General features: G+C 36.6%; 2 protein-coding genes across 3 annotated transcripts in view; one reads left to right on the top strand and one right to left on the bottom strand.

The window, feature by feature from the left end:
- The window catches only part of MPLKIP (M-phase specific PLK1 interacting protein), a 146,133-nt gene that overhangs the window by 64,376 nt on the left and 58,378 nt on the right, over positions 1-23,379 (top strand). Inside the window, exons 2-3 of one of the 2 annotated variants that reach the window (XM_066272111.1) lie at positions 16,561-16,638; positions 19,271-21,639. In XM_066272111.1, the coding sequence (XP_066128208.1) occupies positions 16,561-16,638; positions 19,271-19,303 (111 nt within the window). In that variant the 3' untranslated portion in view covers positions 19,304-21,639. Of the gene's footprint in view, positions 1-16,560; positions 16,639-19,270; positions 21,640-23,379 lie in introns of those variants that run through there. The other variant, XM_066272112.1, reaches the window with a different exon arrangement.
- The window catches only part of CDK13 (cyclin dependent kinase 13), a 128,996-nt gene that overhangs the window by 4,010 nt on the left and 101,607 nt on the right, over positions 1-23,379 (bottom strand). The window contains exons 10-13 of the mRNA XM_066272102.1: positions 16,087-16,203; positions 15,373-15,504; positions 7,060-7,265; positions 321-590 (exon numbers count right to left, since the gene is read on the bottom strand). Coding sequence (XP_066128199.1) covers positions 321-590; positions 7,060-7,265; positions 15,373-15,504; positions 16,087-16,203 — 725 coding nt within the window. The remainder of the gene's footprint in view (positions 1-320; positions 591-7,059; positions 7,266-15,372; positions 15,505-16,086; positions 16,204-23,379) is intronic.

Below are 23,379 nucleotides of genomic sequence, written 5' to 3' on the forward strand. Positions count from 1 at the left end.
TGACTGGGAATTGAACCTAGGACATCCACATACTGGGCTGACGCTCTACCACAAAGCCAACCAGCCAGGGCCAAAAGATTATTTCTTAAACCATAGGTTTAAATGAGAAGAATCTATGACATTCAGGAGTTATATCACACATGGATAATTAGCTAAAGAAACAATTCCTACAAGTAAATAGACTAAAAATAGACTAAACTTAAGACCTGAGAATTTTCAGACATCTCCTAGCAATGCTACTAAACAATACTCCTTAGGTAATCACCAACAGCAAGAAAACAGTGTGAAAGCAGCATTAGTGGTCTGCTATATGTACTCACCCGACACTGGAGTGCTGGGTTCTGGAGGCGGCCTGAGCTGTAACGATGCTTCGTGTCCCGATCCATTTTCCCTTTCTTCTAGTAGCACATCCTTCTGCTTTGATTGCTGAGCCTTTATTAACTGAGTCAAGAGGACTGCAAATGCGCTCTGCACAGCTGCCTGGGCAACATCAGTTTCCACTTTTGGCTGGATACTCTGAGAAGGCTGAATTCCTCCCAATGGTTTTGAAGACTCCTGTTGTGGTGTTGATGGATCTGTCTGTTTTTCACCTGTTGCCAAAATTCCAGCAGGAAGGTTTATTTTATTTAGCTGTTGTTGAGTCTCAGAGTTTACCTTAACGTTCAACACTTAAGACAAAATCAGCCATATTAATACTTGTTTTAGATTGTAGTAGGTTTAGTAGAATGGCCAATTCACTGTGGTTTAACTGCTGTCCAGGGCCTGTTTTTACTAAAAACAAAATTTGTATTAATTAGAATTGCCATACTTCAGAGCTCCTCTGCCCATAAAATGGCTCTGCATGACAATATAAAAATGTCTATTTGTAGGACAGTGTTTAAGAAACACTGTTGAAAAGGGAATCTCAGTCTAGTCTAATTTCACATACATTTAAGATGTAACTGAATATAAATTAAAAAACAACAAAAAACCCTGTGGTCCATTTTTGAATAAGTTATCTTTAGTGGTAAACATTTCAAAAGGAAAATCAAGACTAGCACCAGAACCCCATGCTATAATATAACCAGGAACTATCACCTGTGAATGAGAACTGGGTGATGAGAATGACAACAACTACGCTGTCAGGTACTTTCTAACCGTTTTTATACAACCTTCATATATATATATAATTATATATATAGTCATGCTCTATTATTAGCCCCATTTTTTAATGAAGAAGAAAGTGACATCCAGAGAGACTTAACTTGCCTACGGTCACAAACTCTGTAAGTGGCAGTTTTGAACCCAGAATTCTGATTCCACAGTCTGTGCTCCTAACTACTCATGGTGAGGAGCTCCTAACTACATCTAAATTAACGTCGATTATCTAAAAATCTAACCTTATGTTTGTAGTTAATTCAACCTAGCATGTTGTAGACTTTTTGAATAAGTATACTTTATTCAAATTACTTTTTAAAATTTTAAGTCACTTTGGGTAAAGATATTAACTCATCACCAGCAAAACAGACTCAGTTGTTTTTCTTTTTCCAATTTTCAGTTTAGACTTGTATGGTTTTATACAAGTTCTAGTACAAGCTTATCTGAGTCACATACAGGGGTGAAAAAAGGTAGGTTAATAGTAATAAATAATACAATGATTAACAAATAAATACAAGAATGACCTGTTTTGCATACTCACAACTGTAACCCTACTTTTGCCCACTCTTTAACAACCCAGCTCAATGAATACAACATATGTTAAGTGATAAGAGACACTGATAAGCAAATTCCATAACCACATAATAAGAGAAACTCCAAAAAAGATAAAAAACTGATGATTAATGCTGTCTTTTTATATTCTCTATAGATTTCAAGACAGTTTATTATTTAATATATTTTTAGATGAATTGAAAACAAACTTTTACAAGCTCCTCTTATGACCTGCAGCATTAAAGAACAAAGTTTGATTACTACACCTCAATGGCCAGTTTTCCTCATTTTTCTCTATTAAGAGAGGCAAGCTCTACACAAGCTCAGAGACATACTCTTTAACTATGGTTTTGGTTTCTCCTCTACAGAAATGGCATTACATCTTATTTTAAGACTTATTAATGAAGAAAAAAAGCAAACAGAATACATTCTTATTTCAAAAGGTAACAGAAATCTCACTTAATAGGGAGTTAAAAAAAAAACAAAAATATAACAAAATTCCACCGTTAACAGGGTTGCTAAATATATAAATAAGAAATAACAAAACGAGCCCAGAAAGGGCAATTCATTTTTTACTGGCTAAAACTGAATGAACTAACCTCTATTCCACTAGGTATGCTAGTGGAACAAGGACAATAGCTACATGAACAGGAATCGAATAAAGAACTGACAGTCTTGTCAAGGAATGTGGATGCTGGAACACTTGACCACCATCCACACTTTTCTTTTTTGTGTGTATGTGTGTGTATGAGAGAGGGGGGGGGGGGAGGGAGGAAGATAGACATGAAGGGAGAAAGATGAAGAACATCAAAATTCTTCGCTGCGACACCTTAATTGTTCATGGATTACTTCTCGTATGTGCCTTGATTGGGGAGCTCAAGCTGAGCCAGTGACCCCTTGGTCAAAGCCAGCAACCTGTGCTTCAAGCCAGTGACTTTTTGGGCTCAAACCAGCAACCATGGGATCATGTCAATAATCCGACGCTCAAGCCAGTGACCCCGTGCTTAAGATGGTGAGCCTATACTCAGGCCAGGGACCTTAGGGTTTCGAACCTGGGACTTCAGTGTCCCAGGTCGATGCTCTTCTATCCACTGTGCCACCACTGGTCAGGCCCTTCCAAACTTCATATTACTTCCATCTCAGATGCTGTTTCAGTCGTAGGTGGTATATAAAACATGTAACTTAAATACAAATTAAGAAAATTTCCTCTTGCTTCTCTTTTGTCTTTCTCCATATATGTATTAAACATTTTCAACATGAAAAGAAATAATATTGAACTTGATATAGAAAGCCTTCATAGTACATACAACAGATGTGTTTTCCAAAGCTATGTATATCAAATATTTTCACTGAAGAAGAGGAATTCACTATTTCAAGAAATTCTGAAGAATACATCTCTAGAATAAAAAACATCTATCAACACTTTAGTCTGACCAAGGTCAAGTATGAGCTTGTAGATTACACGGGAAAGCTTAATGGTAGTTCATTCATAAAAACTCAATTTGATGCACAGATCTGTAATAATCAAATAACTAATCAATCAATATTTACTTATCTCTTAACATATACAGCCTCCTTTTTCATGTTTAATAAACTACCACCTCTATTCACACATACATATACAGGCATAACTCAAAAATACTGCAGGGTTGTTTCCACAAAATAAAGTATCACAACAAAGCAAGTCAACACAAAATTTTTTGTTTTCCAGTGCATATAAAAGTTATGCTCACAATATACTGTAGTCTATTAAGTATGCAATAGCATTATTCCTAAAAATAATATATATATATTTGAATAAAATATACTTTATTGCTAAAAAATGCCAACCATCATGAGCCTTCAGCCAGCCAGCAGTCTTTGTGCTAGTGTGGGGGGTGTCTCACCTCCCTGCTGGTGGCTGCACACTGACCGGGGTGGTTGCTGAAGGCTGGGGTGGCTGTGGCAAATGCTTCCAGTAAGATCACCACGAAGTCTGTGCATCAGCTCACTCTTCCTTCATAAATGACTTCTCTGAAACACGTGATGCTATTTGATAGCACTTTATCACAGTAGAATTTTTTTCAAAATTGGAGTCAGACCTCTCAAACCTTGATGCTGCTATATTAACTATGTCATATTCTAAAGCTTTTGTTGTCATTTCAACAGTATTTTTTTTTTTTTTTTCTGAAGCTGGAAACAGGGAGAGACAGTCAGACAGACTCCCGCATGCGCCCGACCGGGATCCACCTGGCACGCCCACCATGAGGCGACGCTCTGCCCACCAGGGGGCGATGTTCTGCCCATCCTGGGCGTCACCATGTTGCGACCAGAGCCACTCTAGCGCCTGAGGCAGAGGCCACAGAGCCATCCCCAGCGCCCGGGCCATCTTTGCTCCAATGGAGCCTTGGCTGCGGGAGGGGAAGAGAGAGAGAGGAAGGCATGGCGGAGGGGTGGAGAAGCAAATGGGCGCTTCTCCTGTGTGCCCTGGCCGGAAATCGAACCCGGGTCCCCCGCACGCCAGGCCGACGCTCTACCACTGAGCCAACCGGCCAGGGCAATTTCAACAGTATTAACAGCATCTTCACCATGAGTAGATTCCATTTCAGGAAAGCACTTTCTTTTCCATGAGAAATAACTCTCATCTGTTAAAGTTGTAATGTCAGATTGCAGCAATTTTGTTACCTCTTCAGGCTCCACTTCTGATTCTAGATCTCTTACTATTTTTCTATCTTCCTTCCTCCTCTGAAGTCTTTAACCCTCAAGTCACCCATCAGGGTTGGAATTATCTTCTTCCAAACATCTATTAATGTTGATCTTTTGCCATCTTCCCATGAATCACAAATGTTCTTAATGGAATCTAGAATGGTGAATTCTTTCCAGAGGGTTTTCAATTGACTTTGCTCAGATCGCACAGTGGAATCACACTATCTATGGCAACGATAGCCTTACAAAATGTATTTCTTAAATAGTAAAAAAATACTCCTTGATCCATAAGCTGTAGAATGGATGTTATGTTAGCAGGCATGAAAACAATCAAAATCTTGTTGTCCATCTCCATCAGAGATCTTGGGTGACCAGATGCACTGTCAATGAGTAGTAATATTCTGAAAGGAACCTTCCTTCCTGAGCAGTAGGTCTCAATAGTGAACTTAAAATATTCAGTGAATCATGTTTTAAACAGCTGTGCTGTCATCTAGGCTTTGTTGTCCCATTTATAAAGCATAAACAAAGTAGCTGTAGCTAATTCTTAAGGACTCTATGATTTTCAGAATGGTAAGTGAGCACTGGCTTCAACTTCAAGTCACCAACTCCATTAGCCCCTTACAAGAAACAGCCCGTGCTTTGACACTAGATTTTCCCTCTAGCTATCAAAGTCCTAGACAGCCTCTTCTTCCAGTATATGGCCGCTTCATCTACTTTGAAAATTTGTTGTTTACTGGAGCCACCTTCATTAATTCTCTCACCTAGATCTTCAGGATAACGTGCTCCAGCCTCCACACCAACAGGTGCTGCTTCACCTTGCACTTTTATGTTATAAAGATAGTTTCTTTCCTTAAACCTCATGAACCAAGCTCTGCTAGTTTCCAACTTTTCTTTTTCAGCCTCCTCACCTCAGCCTTCACAGAATTGAAGAGTTAGAGCTTGTCCTGGATTAGGCTGTGGCTTAAGGAAGTTTTATAGTTGGTTTGATCATTTACCCAGACCATTAAAACTTTCTCCATATCAGCAATAGGCTGTTTCACTTTCTTGTCATTCACATGCTCACTGGAGCAGCACTTTTAATTTCCTTCAAGAACTCTTCCTTTTGGCCCTGGCCAGTTGGCTCAGTGGTAGAGCATCACTCCGGCATGTGGAAGTCCCGGGTTCGATTTCTGGTCAGGGCACACAAGAGTAGTGCCCATCTGCTTCTCCACACCTCTCCCTCCCTTGAAGCTTTGCTCCAAGGCTCCATTGGAGCAAAGTTGGCCCGGGCACTGAGGATGGCTCTATGGCCTTCACCTCAGGTGCTAGAATGGCTCTGGTTGCAACAGAGCAATGGCCCAGATGGGTGGAGCATCGCCCCCTGGTGGGCATGCCGGGTGGATCCCCGTCGGGTGCATGCAGGAGTCTGACTGCCTCCCTGTTTCTAACTTTAGAAAAATACAAAAAAAAAAAGAACATTTCCTTTGAATTCACAACTTGACTAACTGGCATAAGAGGCCTAGCTTTTGGCCTATCATGTCTTACGGTATGCCTTCCTTACTTAATAAGCTTAATCACTTCTACCTTTTCATTTAGCTTTCACTTGGAACACTCAGAGGCCATTATGAGGTTATTAATTGGCCTAATTCCAATATTGTTGTGTCTCAGCAAACAGAGGTCCAAAGGAAGAGACATGGGGGAACAGTCAATGGAGCAGTCAAAACACACACTACCTTTAACTGTTAAGTATGCTGTCTTATATAAGCACAGTGTGGTTCCCTAAACAACTGCAATAGGAACATCAAAGATTACTGATCATAATAAATATTATAATAATGAGAAAGTTTGAAATGTTGTGAGAATTACCAAAATGTGATTAAGAGACATGAAGTGAGCAAATGCTCAATGCAGGGTGGCCACACATTTTCAATTTGTGAAAACTGCAATATCTGTGAAGTGAAATGAAGCACAGCACAATAAAACAAAGTCTGCCTGTATTTATTTCACATCCGACTCCGTCTTCGTAAAAGAAATTAAACTAAATCTGAATGCTTTCTGGTTTCTTTATGACAAATGAAGGAGTAGATTCCATTTTTAAAAAAGTTAACATTGAAGAGATTGATTTCTCATGAAGGTGCTTCTTTTTACAACAGATTGAGTCAGAAGAAGAAATTTAAGATTCCCCAAAATACCCTTCTTTATCATACTTCAAGTCATTTTTGGCACAAAATCAGATTCCAATCTTTTAGAGTCTTTAATATATGGGAAAGATATCAAAAGTAATCTAAGGATATTATGAATAGTATAAAAGAGCTTCTATTATAATTTTTAGCTGTCTTCCTATATTGTTCTCCTTACTTCTTAAGCATTCACTGACACTAAATGCTGAGATTCACTGAGAGCAGTGTTAATAAAACACGTGCTGACTCCTGCATTGGGAAGAAAAAGGAAGTAGAGAAATCTGACTAATAACTACTCATAAATTTTGAGGTCTTCTTTGTAAGTTATTCTTACCTTGAGATTGCTTAACATTGTAGTGCTAGTAGCGGTAACATAGCTGTACTGGCACAGGCAAATAACAAGGAAATGTCAAGTTCAGCAAACAAACCTTAACGTTCAACTTTTAACTTCAAATGCTAGAGCATTACAATCAACAGTAGTCACAAGACAACTAGAATAAAACCGACTCATGGAAGCATTACTGACCAGGTGCTATATTCGAGTTGCCCTGAGATTTCAGTTGTGAAGTCGGCAGCATACCCTGGGGTGTGTTGGCTCTGCTGTCATCCAAGCCCAGAGATAAGTCCTTTCTAGGGGCTTTAATTGTGGAAACATCATCAGTCATGCCCATCTGCTTCTGTCTTCTCCGCTTTTTACTCCATAACTCATGACAGTCTTGCCACAAAGGAAGGCTAGGGGAAAAAAAAAGAATAAAATTGTTGACCAGTGGCATTACTTAACAAAAAAATACTAATATTTCTTAACAGAGCTGCCACTTTCCATCTCCCACCTTTGCAAATTGTTCTTGAAGACTTCACACTTACATGCTTTATAAATTGTTTCAATAAAAATTGTCATTGATGCCTTACCTCCTTCAGGACTTCCCCTTTTATAAACAAACTATTTTTCTGAATAATCAATAAACACTCATTTATTAAAACTATAAATGAGGACTAGTCATAAAAGTAGGTTTCAATTATTCCTGGTGCAATCTTTTAAAGCCAATTCTTATTGTACATCATACATTGAATACAGCATAAGACAAAAAATATGCCACTTGCAGAAATTAGACAAAAGAGTAATAAGTACTAAAGGCTAAGACATAATATTTGTGAAAAATTTTCTATTACAATCTTTTACCTTTTTAATACCCTCATATTTACTTCTGTAAGCAAATGCTCTAGAATTAAACTGATGCTAGAGGTATTTTAAAAATAGGTAATCCAGGCCCTGGCCAGTTGGCTCAGTGGTAGAGCATCGGCCTGGCGTGCAGAAGTCCTGGGTTCGATTCCTGGCCAGGGCACACAGGAGAAGCACCCATCTGCTTCTCCACCCCTCCCCCTCTCCTTCCTCTCTGTCTCTTCCCCTCCCGCAGCCAAGGTTCCATTGGAGTAAAGATGGCCGAGCTGGGGATGGCTCCTTGGCCTCTGCCCCAGGCGCTAGAGTGGCTCTGGTCGCAACAGAGCGACGCCCCGGAGGGGCAGAGCATCGCCCCCTGGTGGTCAGAGCGTTGCCCCCTGGTGGGCATGCCAGGTGGATCCCGGTCGGGCGCATGCGGGAGTCTGTCTCACTGTCTCTCTCCGTTTCCAGCTTCATAAAAATACAAAAAAAAAAAAAAAAAAGGTAATCCAGGCTCATTGCTCATCAACCAAGAGTTCTGAATAACTAGCAACTATGAAACTTACCCTCAATTCTGAAACAACTGTACTTGAATATAATTTCATAAACCTGACAACACTGCAGAATAACTTTTGCTTAAAGAAAGACATAAATATTTAACTTATAAATGTTTTCTTACCCTAATAATCCAATGGGAAGTCACTATTATATCTATTTAAAGATGAGAAAATTAAGGTTCAGAGAGGTTAATAAACTTGCCCAGAATAACTACAAATTTCCTTAAGCAGCCTCAACCTGGTGATATATGTCTGCAGTCTTCAACCTGTGTATGTTTTCCTCTAAGGATGTGTGAAGACTTTCTAAGGGGATATCCCTGGAATTGTTTCAAAATAATTTACATATCCATACATCCTCTTTCCTAAAACTGATCTTTAAGAATGGGCTGCATATTCAGCAAATTCTTTCATACCTCCTCTTTTTTAATTACTCTTATGTTATAAAATAAAGGCATATGCAACAATATGGTTGATTCTTAGCAATGTAATATAATATTAAGTTAAAAAGGTCATTCCCAAAAGATTACAAATAGCATGATACCCTTTTGTAAACTTAAAACCACTAAAATTTAAAAATATAAATTGCTATGACTATATAAAGATGACAACAAAAATATATAAAAAAACAGAAACGGGTGATGGTTACCTCAGGTGGGAAAGGCAAGGGGATATAAATCGTGGGGCAGGGTGGGGGAGTATGACATGATTAAAGTAGGCTATTTTCAAGATTCTAGCTTTTATTTGGTAGGCTCATATCTGCTTATCAAAATCATTTAAAATAACCAATTAAATTAAGTAACTAATGGGAAAAAAAGAGAGCCATGCATGGACCAATGATGAGTGACACAAGGATCATGATTAAACGAAGTTTATGCACCTGAGGTCCAAATACAAAACAAAGGCATACCTCTCAGCCATCTTACGATGGTGCATTGCCTCAGCGTGTAAAAACCTCCTGGAGTAACAAACAAAGGGACAATTTGAAATATTGATACTGGGAAGCTATAAGGCACCATAATCCTGCCAAAGCCGTCCCTCTCTTTTTCCTCCATCTCTCTCTCTTGCTCTGCCTGTGTAAGCACACACATGTGTGAATTATAAGATGTGCAGCCTTGACCTCTGTTGAGATATTCTGAATTCAGATGTACTGCTGTACTACAATAATTAGAGTGATTTCACTTCTTCCACCTTAATGTTCAGAGAATACATAGTTCTTGATAAAGAGTCCCATGAGAGTAAGGCAAAGAAATCCACTAGAAAGGGATTTTTGTTCCTTCCCACAATTTACAGGTAAGGGACTCTTTATAGATTGTTTCAACACTCATCTCTAGGAAAGATAAACATTACCCAAAAAATAGCTAAAACAATAGAGGTTAGTGATGCCAACTCACAGATATACCAGAAATGTTTTCTAGGATGAACAAATTTCTACGTACTGTTCTGAAAGGTTCAAATACTGACTCAAACTTTTACTTACTGGGTCTCATTAGGTATGTAATGACCTTTGTACCTCAGCTTTCCTGTCTTTAAAAACAAGATAAGAATACCTTACGAAGTAGAGGTAATATACGTTAACATATGTAAGTGCTCAGACATAGTTAGGCATCATATTCATGTCTGACATCATTTATTATCATGCAGTAAGGTAGATTAAAGCTATTTTTATTAAATCTTATAAAATATTTAATACAGCTGATTATATTTTATCTTATAAATTGTTTAATGCTTTACACTTGCTATTAAGAAAAAATAAAATCGTATGTTAGTTGCCATTCGAATTGACTTTTAGCAATATATACTTTTTCTGTTTTCATTAAATACATCAGAAAAATTTGCCACGACATCTAATACAATTAATGGGGTTGTTTCTGTGTTTTTTTTAATACCCCACTCTTATTTGATTATTCCTAAAAAATTGATCAAAAGAGTTTAGTACACACATGTATTTACTAAAGGAATACTAGGCCTTTCTTCATAGTCCTTAGCTCATAAATAATTTATAATTTTAACTATTACATATTATAAAATGAGAGGTAACAGTGTTTACATAACTTTTTATTTAAATATTAGATTGATATCACTATAATTTTGACTTGACTGCTTTAGTGATGTATCCCATAATTACAGAATTTTTACATGTGTATGAACATTTATTTATAATGAAAGAAAAATGTAGCCCAGTATGTTGTGATAAAAACAGCAAATTCAGGAGATACATTTGACAATATGAACAGTTTGCCATTAGGTTTTTTGGCAGACATTTTTCATAAACTGAATGGGACACATCTGTAGTTCCAAGGTTTTGACAAAAACATATATTTTAAAACTACAAAGGAAATAAATTGGCTTTCTACCCTTTTCTAGGTATGCCAGTTAAAAAAGTACTGATAAAGGAAAAATAACAAGTATAAGAAGTCATCTAATATGTATTCATAAAGCTTCTTTGGTTTATTTTCCCAAAATTTGAAAAATTAAATGATTTTTTTTTTTGTATTTTTCTGAAGCTGGAAACAGGGAGAAACAGTCAGACTCCCGCATGCGCCCGACCAGGATCCACCCGGCACACCCACCAGGGGCGACGCTCTGCCCACCAGGGGGCGATGTTCTGCCCCTCCGGGGTGTCGCTCTGCTGCGACCAGAGCCACTCTAGCGCCTGGGGCAGAGGCCAAGGAGCCATCCCCAGCGCCCGGGCCATCTTTGCTCCAATGGAGCCTTGGCTGCGGGAGGGGAAGAGAGAGACAGAGAGGAAGGAAGGGGGGGGTGGAAAAGCAGATGGGCGCTTCTCCTATGTGCCCTGGCTGGGAATCGAACCCGGGTCCCCCGCACGCCAGGCCGACGCTCTACCGCTGAGCCAACCGGCCAGGCTGGAAAAATTAAATGATTAATGAGTAAATAACATCTTTTGGCAGGCAAGTCCTTACTGTCAAAACAATAAAGAAAAACATAATCTTAAGTTTACATCTGAAAGTTCATTAAAATTATTATTATTTTTTGTGACAGAGACAGAGAGAGAGACAGACAGGGACAGATAGACAAGGGAGAGAGACAAGAAGCATCAATTCTTCATTGCAGCACCCTAGTTGTTCATTGATTGCTTTCTCATATGTGCCTTGACTAGAGGCTATAGCAGACTGAGTGACCGCTTGCTCAAGCCAGCGACCTTGGGCTCAAGGTGGTGAGCCTTGCTCAAAGTAGATGAGCCCGAGCTCAAGCTGGCGACCTTGGGGTTTCAAACCTGGGTCCTTCTTGTCCCAGTCTGACGCTCTATCCACTGTGCCACCACCTGGTCAGCCTTAAAATAATTTTTTTTAATCAGTTATTTTTTAAATGTTTATTTTTCCATTATAATTGTTAATAAGCTATATAAAACAATAGAAAATTTTTTATAACGTCATCTACTAGAATATACACAGTCACTATTGGTTTGTGTTTTTTTTAAGTGACAGAATTTACTTGTTTTAACATAGTTGTCATACTTATATCCAATAAATTAGTAAACTGTGCCTCATCATTCAATAGATTATAATGCAAATATTTAAAATAATACCTATGAGGACTACTTACATGGAAAAATATTTATTATTTAATGTAAGAAAAAAGTTAAGGTACAGACTTGCATGTAAAGTATGACCACTATGTTAAAATAATTTTTGATGATAGATTCCTATATGATTTGGGGGATAATATATATGGAGAAAGTTCAAAAAATTCAGTGAAATAACTATAACAAAACTCCATCTATTCTCAACTGCTTGTTTATAAGGGTAGTTATTAAAATGAAATGAATGTGGAACTATGTCCCATTCTAGAGTAAGTACTTATTAATCAATAGATATGTAAATTATATGGGGAAAAAACTCAGCCCCATTGACTTCATTAGGTTGCATTTCCACCAAAAATTAATATTTTCTTTTTTTAACTGAAATTTGTATTATTAATATTTGCAATGACAAATTAATCAAAAAGAAAGCTTTGCAGGCAGATTTTAAAAATCAAACTTCCATTTTACATATATATATTATATACATATTTACTTAAAAGATGTATAGTAATCAATATAATAGTTTCAAACAAAAATATATGTTGCATTAAAAACCTGCAAAAGCACTGTAAGTTCAAAATGAAAAAAGACCAATGTCAAATTGTTAGACTTTCTTCATACATTTTGTAAGTGAATGTTAGTGAATAAAAAGGTGCTAAGACATTTTAATCCCACTGAAGATATTAAAAGTGATGTAATGGCTCCATTTAAGTGTCAACCTTTATAATACACTGAAAATTACCTCTTTTGCAACTATTTAAACCCTTGATTTAAAAAGTTTAGATGTCAATTAAAAATGCATTTTGACACAGTTTCACCAGATTTCTTTCACGTGTAGTACTAAACCAAGAGATTAACTTAGTATTGCCAATATGGAAGAAAAATGATAATATATTACTCTTGCTCTGATACAGCCGGAAGCTACCTAGCTAGTATTATTGCAAAAAAAAAAAAAAAAGTCAGACTTTAGAATGTATTACAAAATAACTAGCTTGGATCTTCAAAAATGTCAGTGTCATAAAAATTCTCCCCAAAAAGTGATTAAAGAATGGAGAGACATGACAGCTAAATGAAACACATAGCTAAGTGAATTTTTATGTCCCACACCCTGAAAAAGAATAGGCTATGAAAGAAATTATTGTAGAGCAACTTTTCTAGGGACTGTTAGATACTGTAATGTTAAATTTCTTATGCTTTATTATGATACTGTAGTCACACAGAATTAAGTTCTAGTTCTTATAGATACAGGTGAAGCACTTAAAAAGTGTCACTTCCACAATATAATATTCAAACAGTTCAGTGAAATGTTTATATAAAGTGTTATAGCAAATGTGCCCAAATATTCAATAACTGTTGAATCTAGGTGAAGGATATATGAATGCTCATTGTATTATTTTTTCCATTTTAATGTAAATTAAAATAATTTTTCACATCCAAAGTTTAAAAAAGTTCTTTGGACACCTGAACCAAAGTTTCAAGACTGCTAATACAATTTTTTTTTTTTTTTTTTTGGTATTTTTCTGAAGCTAGAAACCGGGAGAGACAGTCAGACTCCCGCATACGCCCGACCGGGGTCCACCCCACACGCCCACCAGGGGGCGACGCTCTGACCACCAGGGGGCGTCGCTCTGCTGCGACCAGAGCCACTCTAGCGCCTGGGGCAGAGGCCAAGGGGCCATCCCCAGCGCCCGGGCCATCTTTGCTCCAATGGAGCCTTGGCTGCGGGAGGGGAAGAGAGAGACAGAGAGGAAGGAGAGGGGGAGGGGTGGAGAAGCAAATGGGCGCTTCTCCTGTGTGCCCTGGCCGGGAATCGAACCCAGGACTTCTACATGCCAGGCCGACGCTCTATCACTGAGCCAACCGGCCAGGGCCAAGACTGCTAATACAATTGATTAGCCAAAAAACAACCCCATGAAGCAATTCAACAATGAATAATACAGCTCCCTCAACAAGTCAAATTGATATATCCTTTCAAATCATCCCACAAAAGCTATTCATATACAGCAAAAACTTAATGAAGCTGAGAGATATGACACTCTCACAGAAATACAGTAAGGCCAATCTGAGTGATAAGTACAAAAGTCAGGATTCCAACTCCAAAACCTATGTTTGTTCATTTACAATTTGCTAACTGTATTATGTGGAAACATTTTATTATTATGGATAGGCTTGCTTTTATGATGCTCATTATCACTTTTTAAATTATTAAGAAAATCCCTACAAAGTTTGTAGATCTTTTTTTTTAATTTTATTTATTCATTTTAGAGAGAGAAAGGGAGAGAGAGAGACAGAGAGGGAGAGAGAGAGAGGAGAGAGAGAGAAGGTGGGGAGGAGCTGGAAGCATCAACTCCCATATGTGCCTTGACCAGGTAAGCCCAGGGTTTCGAACCGGCGACCTCAGCATTTCCAGGTCAATGCTTTATCCACTGTGCCACCACAGGTCAGGCAAGTTTGTAGATCTTACTAAGAAAAACCAAATAGGCCCTGGCCGGTTGGCTCAGCGGTAGAGCGTTGGCCTGGCGTGCGGGGGACCCAGGTTAGATTCCCAGCCAGGGCACATAGGAGAAGTGCCCATTTGCTTCTCCACTCCCCCCTCCTTCCTCTCTCTCTCTTCCCCTCCCGCAGCCAAGGCTCCATTGGAGCAAAGATGGCCGGGCGCTGGGGATGGCTCCTTGGCCTCTGCTCCAGGCGCTAGAGTGGCTCTGGTCACGACAGAGCGACGCCCCGGAGGGGCAGAGCATCGCCCCTGGTGGGCGTGCCGGGTGAATCCCGGTCGGGCGCATGCGGGAGTCTGTCTCACTGTCTCTCCCCGTTTCCAGCTTCAGAAAAATACAAAAAAAAAAAAAAAAAAGAAAAGAAAAACCAAATAAAATGCTCTGTCCTACCCTTTTCCCCAAATTAATCCTAGAGAAATTACAGGAGCCACAAGAGTAAAGTTTCAAGAACCTAGCTATTCTGGGACTCCCAAACTATATGCATGCTACCCCCCAGTGGACAATATACTCATTCAATATGGGTTCTTGATACTAATACTTTTTTATCCAATGATAAAAAAAAGTCCTATTATACTGTCTGCCAAGAAATATTTCAGAACTTCTTCCTTTTATTGGACTAACTTGCATTCCAGAACTGGCTCCACCCTTTACTATATTTGTATCCTTGGGCAAGTTTCTTAACCTCTTTGAGCCTGCTTCCTCCTCTGTAAAATGGTGGTGGTAAAAAATAATACCTACCTGAAAGTACTCTAAAGATTAACACAACACATGAAACATGTTTAGCATTAGCACTCAAAATGTTAGCAATAGCAACTACATAGTAGCATGATCAGTCGTTTGGGCAGCAAACAATAAGCTGCAGCAGTAATATTTTCTTAAGAGTTAAAATATTTTAATAAAATTATCTCCAGGAAGGCTACTTTTGCTAGTTCCAGTTAGCTAAACATTAAACAAGGTTCTGAATTCTATGCGATGTGCAAATTATGTGCTTTACTATTATTCTATTTCTTTTTACTTAACTAATCATGAAAAAGCTTCTGACAGATCCTTTATAGTTGAGATCTAATAATAATACGAAGTCACTTACTCTGGTGGAGGCATTTTAGAGGGTTCCACATCCCTCAGGAACTCACACTGCAGAGCCTGTTCTGCAGTACAGCGCTTACTAGGATCCAAGGCGAGCATGTAATCAAATAGGTCTAGCGCAGCTGCAGGAATACTGACAGGAGAGGGTTACAAACGTCATACATGTTCTCTGACACAAGTTTAATGTTTCTTTAGAAGCTTATTTCAAATACTAGCATTTTGTGACATATTGATAATACTTTATTCCAGTAAATTCCAATTTTTGTTTGAAAAAAATAGTTTTGCATATTTTTGTAACTATTATACTAAGTAATTTTAAACTTGGCAAATGAAAGTATATTTTATTACTCTATGGGCTATTTGCTGTTTTAACGTAAGATTTGATTAGAATAGTTTCCTCCAACAAAATAAAAACCTGAGCTCAAGTAACTTGAAAGACCTTTCATTAAAATTTAAAATACTATTAAAATTCTTTCATATAAGCACCAAAACTAACACACAAACCCAAAACACTGATTCCATAATGGTGGTAAAATGGGTAAAATGATAATTTGCATGTAGCAAAGAAAACTCAAAATAAAATGACATAGAAGAATTGTGATAGGTCTACTCTGAGTCAGAGGATACAGTGACATTTAGAATTCACAAAAATAACTAAAAAACAAAACAAAAACACATTCAATACAATATGGATGTTTAAGCAACCCCTTCTTACAAAACAAATTCTTCTCTTAACTTTCGACGATATTGCTTCTTTGGTTTCATGGTGTTGAAATATGGTAGTTTGATTACATCAGGCCACACTGCAGGACATGGACTCCCACATATACGGCTAAACACACAAAAAGAAGAACATCACTATAAACTACACAAAGTAATACATACAACTACTAATAAAAAATATCAACTCATTTATATCCTGATATAAGTATAGGAATTTCCATTAAATATTTTAGTCATCCCAACCTACCTAATTACTTGTTTCAAGAAATCAACTTATTTTGAGCAGATATTTCTAATACTCCAAACATTCCAGTTCCCAGAAAGCAAATCTTACTGTTCATAAAATCAAATCTTAAAACAAAATTAACACTCAATACATGCCGATCATATTTTGAACCAAAATAAAAAAAATTATGCCAATTTTAAGGAACTAGAGTTCAATATATGTCTTTCTCTGGTTTTACAGGTATCTGGCATCACCTCTCCTCATGAATATCATGACGTTTGCAATAATAGCAGAAACAGATATATTACACTCAGGAAGGTAAGTATATTGTAAGGACTGCTGAATTCTGTCAGTTGGAGGACACTAAAAGTAACATTCCAAAAACAAACAAGTTCTTTAAAATTGTGTTATTGATTTCAAGGTACTTAGCAATTTTAACTGATTTAACTCTTTGCTTATCTATATATTGAAAACCTTAATTATTTTTATATTAATTAGTAAATCCTTATTATAATTTATAGAATTACTGCTATAACAAATATGCAACTCCAGCTGTCAACAGTTAAAAACTGATTTTGGTAACTGTAGATTAGAAATTGGTTAAATATGCTTGAGTATACTGAGTAATGAGAATATATTCAAAGGATAAATGTATATTGTATATATAATGATCAGCTGATCTTTAAATGTAAAAAGGTCCATGTATAACTAAAAGTAAAAATTTCTATACATACATAAATATAAATGCATGTACCAATGTGTATAAACATTTGACAACTAAAATTGTCAAACATTCCTATGCTGAGCTTTAGAGAATGCTATCTCAGAAACACACACTTAACTGTGTAAGACAACCTCTTACATTTTTTAAAGCAATATGACACCCAAACTGTGCTTTTTTTTTCAATATACAATAATCTCTATCTATGGTGGATATGTTTCAAGATCCCAAGTGGATGCCTGAAACCATGAATAGTACCAAATTCTAGGGGTGCTGTTTTTCTTTCTATACATACATACATACATACATACATACCTATAATCAAGTTTAACTTATAAATTAGGCACAGTAACAAAGTAATTCTAATAATCAAACAGAATTATAACAGTATTCTGTAATAAAAGCTATATGAATGTGGTCTCTCTCTCTCTCAAAATATCTCATTTGTACCGTACTCACCCTAATACAGCGTGGACACGCTGGACAAAGGGATGGTTCATGTCCCAGGTGGGAAGGAGCGGGATGACATAAAATTTCATCACACTACTAGGAACAGCGTGCAATTTAAAAACTTATTGTTTATTTATGGAACATTACATTTAGCATTTTCAGATCGTGGGTTACTGAAATCAAAACCGCGAATAATGGGAAACTACTATAGTTTAGGATTTTTATAAGCCCGAGCTTTAAAAACGTGATAAAAATTTTATTCTTTGTTCACTCCCAATATTTTCTTCCTTACAACCTAGTTTTCGCAACCTCCTGGAAAATATAATAGTTTTCTTATAAAGAAGGCCAACCTCAGGAGCACAGCTTTTTCATGATCTGGTCCTACACTGCCATCCCTAGTCTCAGCTGCCAATCCATCTCTCCCCACAGACTAGCCACACCTCCATCTCAGTGGACATATTCCTTCTCCCCAGATACTACCTGGCTGAATCCTTTTCATTTGTCGAGCCTAAACAAAAATAATCCATTCATAGTTTTCTGTATCCTCAATGCTACTCAAAAGTACGTATCATTTTTGCATGTTACTTGTTTCTTTTGACACTATTTCATCCTGCTTTGTATTTTAGTTGTTTACATGTGTTTCTCTTGCTCAATTATAGTTTGGAAACCATGTCACTTAACAGACAAGGGGGAAAGGGAATACAAGACATATGTTACTGGCAAAGAGAAGTAGGGAAGTACACAGGTAAAGATATGGACATGGCCAAGAACAGACATTTAGGAGGAAGACTGAGGAAATCAGTACAGAAGCAATTTAGAGCTCAGGGAGGTTTATCTGAAGATAAAGTGGCGCCACACAATACAGGTGTAAGAAACAGTTTGCCCGACTACAGTAGATCCTAAACACAGGTCCGAACTGCACAAGCCCACTTATATAGAGATTTCTTTCAATAAATACTGTAAGTGTATTTTTTCTTCTATTTTCTCTTAAAACATTCTTTCTCTACCTTACTTTATTGTAAGAATACAGTAAATAATACATATAACAAAATATTTATTAACTGCTTGTTATTGATAAGGCTTCTGGTCAACAGTAGGCTATTAATATGATATAGTAGTTAAGTTTTGGGTAAGTCAAAAATTATACTCAGATTTTTGACTGCACATGGGGATGGGTGTCCCAAACCCCCGTGTTGTTCAAGGGTCAACTGTATGACGAAGACAAACTTTGAAAACCAACTTTAGCATCCTGTTATACTGATCAAATTGCATTGTGTAAAAATGTTTCTTATTTCGTAAAAATGGAGATTAATTTCACTTTGGACATATGAAATTAAATGACATAACATCTGGCCCATTAATAGCTTTACAATGAATATGTTTCATTACCTCTTAGCTAAAGAGTTTCAATTATTTTATTATACGTGTTATGGCAAAACATCTAAGTAATAAAGTTATCTAATCGGTAAACAGCGTACATAATAGACTAATACTGAGGCATGGGACTTTACTAGAAGCTAGGAAGTAGATGGGAACTGATAATAACTGTATATTAGCAAAATCCATGCCTGTGGCCAGTCAACTATCCCAAAATCATTTACTAAAGATGTCTTAAAATGCATCATATGCTAAATCCCAAATATCTGAGCTCTATTTTAGAAATTTATTCGGATCTGATTTATATTTTCTGGTGTCAATACTATGTATGTAGTAACTTTATATTTTTTATGAGGCTGACAAGACAAACCCCTCTATCTACCCATTTCTCTAATTTCTCAGAATTCCCTTACAGAAGAAATATACAATCAATAATGCCACATTCCAAAAGTAGGAGAATTCTGTGAGGATTCAACAGCTGCTCTGAATTTATTCAGAAAGGATTGCTATCCTTACAAAGCTTAATATTTCCATCCTACAAATATTTTTATATTTCCTTCATTTACATGTAGTTCAATTAAATCTTGTGTGCACACACATACATATGTATATACACATATATACCTATGTGTATATACATATATGTATTTCCATATATATACATATACATGTATACACACACACACATATATATACATACATATATATATTTTTAGCATGGGAGACAGAGAGGGACAGACAGACAGGAAGGGAGAGAGATGAGAAGCATCAATTCTTTGTTGTGGCACCTTAATTGTTCATTGATTGCTTTCTCATATGTGACTTGCCCAGGAGGAGGGGGTGGCCTCCAGCCAAGCCAGTGACCCCTTGCTCAAGCCAGCAACTTTGGGCTTCAAGCCAGCGACCTTTGGGCTCAGGGCAGCAACCATGGGGTCATGTCTATGATTTCACGCTCAAGCTAGCAACACTACTCTCAAGCCGATGAGCCCACACTCAATCTGGCGATTTCGAGTTTCAAACCTGAATCCTCTGCATCCCAGGCTGATACTCTATCCACTGCACCACCGCCTGGTTACGTAGCTCTTACACATTTCTTTTTAAGGGTTTTATTTTTCATTTTTAAAAATGTGTTGTTATCCTTATATTTCCTAAACAGTAACTGAGAAAATTTTCTTACAGAAACACTTGAAATTAGACATACAAAATTAAGGCAGCCATCTGATGATTCCTAACAGTTTTAGTAGTTGTTTCTTTGAGGCTTTCCAAGTTTATAATTGTACTACCAATAATCAGAATTCATTTGCTTTAATATCTTTATCTCTTTATCGTATGGTATGGTATGTTACATTATATAGCAATTCCAAAACAATGTTAAAATGATAATGATGCACTACACAATACTGAGTGATTTTATTTTGTTTCTGATTTTAGTGGGAGTACTTTTATTGCTTACCACTGGGAAGGATGATGACTTTGGTTTGAAAAACACAATACATAATAAAGATATTTACAAATAAAGATACACAAATTCACACATACATTCTGTTAAGGAAGCATTCATTTATTCTTTTTTTTACAATGTGCTTTATTTTTGTGGCTTTTACATACTTAAAGGATACCTTAGCTTTATCAGTTTGATTTTTAGAAAACTTCTATTGTTAACTAGACTCACCCTAATTAAAAAAAAGAAAGAAAAAAAGAAACATTATACTCATTACCTGCATTTTCTTCCCTGGGCTACTAGTTGCTATAATATTAACAGATTTCCTAATACTTAAAGATCCTTACATTCAAAAAAAAATACTACCTAGGCCTAATAAAAGAACTATTATTTTAAGTATAGTGCTGTGTTCTACTTGTCAATTTGTTCTGCATCAATCCCCATGTGAGATTAATATACAGCACCAGTTTTCAAATCTAGGTATCCCCTAGATCCTTCAAGAGTCTGGCAAGTTAAAGGCATTACTAAGAGCCCTGGCTGGTTTGTTCAGTGGATAGAGCGTCAGCCTTGTGTGCGAAGTCTTGGGTTCTATCCTCGATCAGGACACACATGAAAAGCAACCATCTGCTTCTCTCCTCCTCCCTTTCCCCCTTCTTTCTCTCTTCCCCTCTTGCAGCCAGTGGCTGGACTGGTTTGAGTGTTGGCCAAGGGTGCTGAACATAGCTCAGTTGATTCGAGCATCAGCCCCAGATGGGGCTGCCAGGTGGATCCCCTGGTCAGGGTGCATACAGGAGTCTCTCTCTCTATCTCCCTTCCTCTTACTTAAAAATAAATAAATAAATAAAGGTATTACATTCAGACATTATTTCCCTTTTTTCAATATATCAACTTTGCACTAAGGGTACAAAGCCAATGGTGGGTAAAACTATCACCACCTTAGCATTATTCAAGGTAGTGACATCAAACAATAGCAATAAGTACTCTTCACCACCACACAATCTCAGGGGAGGGGGTAAGCCAGTTTCACTTAAGAATGTATTGTTGAAGCAGTAAAAAATACTAATGTTATTGAATCATAACACTTGAATATACATTGTTTCAATATTCTCAATGATGAAATAGAAAATACTCATAAAGCACTTACTTCTACTGCACAACAAAGTCTGATAGCTACCATGACAAGATCCTATACAAGTGTTTCAATTGCAAGCTGAAGTAACTGCTTTATTCATGGCCCACCTTTTATACCTGCAAGAACAACTAACAAACTATGGTCATTCAGACTTTGGTATCTGTCAGACGTTTTCTCAAATATAATCAAAGTCAGCTTGTTACTTCAAGGAAGACAATTGCAGTATTTAAAGTCAATTATACAATTTGAGCTTTTAGAATAAAATCAGAATACTAGAAAATGTAAACCATGAAACTGACAGCTTTGCAGGCTTTTCTGATGAGAGTAGTGGTAATAACAAATAATATATAATAAAATGTTACATTTGAAAGAGATGCTCAATTCAGTTATACAATATTTCCCAAATGACCAATACATAATTTACAAAATCATCATAGTTGTAAAAGATCCATTCAGAGTGCAGGAAAAACCAGAGGATTTCAAAATACCAAAGTACAAAATATTCCTTTATTTGGTTTCAGACTGCACATTTTAACTAACCTGTAAAAAATTACCATTTATTTAGTACAGTTTCAAAACAGAATATACACAATTACCTGAAAAGACTAGTGAGAACAGAGTATCACAGACATGAGGATCCCAGATGTAATTTACTAAGCCAAACATTAAAAGATAGGTAAAAATATATAACAAGGCTATTCTTTCCACCAACATTTATTTCCATTTGGAAAATAATGACTTTTTACAATTTTAGATGTTATTTTTAACATTATTTTAAAATAAATTAAAAATATTTTTAATTTCTCAGTTTTGATTTCTAATGTGGTAAATATCAATAGATACAATCAACATAAACAAAACCTCCTGGGGAGCAGTCATAATTTTTAAAAGTGTAAATAAGTTTCAAGACAAAAATGATTAAGCACAAGTCTACAGAATTTTTATGCTATTGATTTATAAAAGGTATACATTCCTCATTTTTAAAAATACAGGAACTTCTCTTTTCCTATGTTCTGAAAAACCAAAGCCTGTACCATTAAAACTTCTAAAGTTTCATCTGTGTCACCATCTAGGCCTGAGGCTTTCAGGGTAAGAACAGTGGGGGAAAGAGGGGAAGGCTGAATAGACACGAAGGATTCTTTTCATTCCTATCTATTTTTAATTTCTTCCATGATTATAAGTACCTTTTATTTTATAAGCAATGTACGTTGTGTGATATATGAAGTCTCTTTCATTAGCTGCTAGAAGTCTTATAAGGGTTGACTAGTATAAAAACATTGCATCTCATTCATCCCTTTTTTTCCTCACCTTTGTTTTTCACTCTCTTTTGCCATCATTTTTTAACACATGCTCTTCTATCACAAATTTTTGTAATCTGCCTAAGATACCTTTTGAAATAAGGCAAAATACAGATTACTTGACTACTGTAGTTGTATAAAGCTCTTTAAGATAGATTCTGATGAGCATCTCCACTCTTGATCAGTTCATACATATTTTTAAAATACAAACTCTAGAACTCATCATTCCTGAGGCTTTTGTTTAGAAGGGAGAAAGATCCCAACATTATTGCAAATAAGATAAGAGTGAGAAGTATGTATTAGAAAACTTATATTTACTTAATTCTTACAACCCTAAGTATATTTTAAGTCCTGTCTTACTATTGAAGAAACAAACAGAACATCATGAAACTTACCGTAAGTCACAAGAGCAGGAAGTAGCTAAGTGGTCATTAGAACTGAGGTCTGTTCCAAAGCCCACCCCTTTTCAATATACTTTGCTGCCTCTTTCAACAGGGAGACTTATCAGAAACTTCCAGTTTTGTTCTTGTTTTAAAAATAATTAATGCTACAGAATCAAAGTTGAAGCATCTTTTTCTGTTTTAAAATATTTAATATCCTATCAACAAAACAAAAAACAATCTGAAATATATAAACTGGA

This window comes from Saccopteryx bilineata, chromosome 4, assembly GCF_036850765.1.
Source record: "Saccopteryx bilineata isolate mSacBil1 chromosome 4, mSacBil1_pri_phased_curated, whole genome shotgun sequence".
NCBI lineage: Eukaryota > Metazoa > Chordata > Mammalia > Chiroptera > Emballonuridae > Saccopteryx > Saccopteryx bilineata.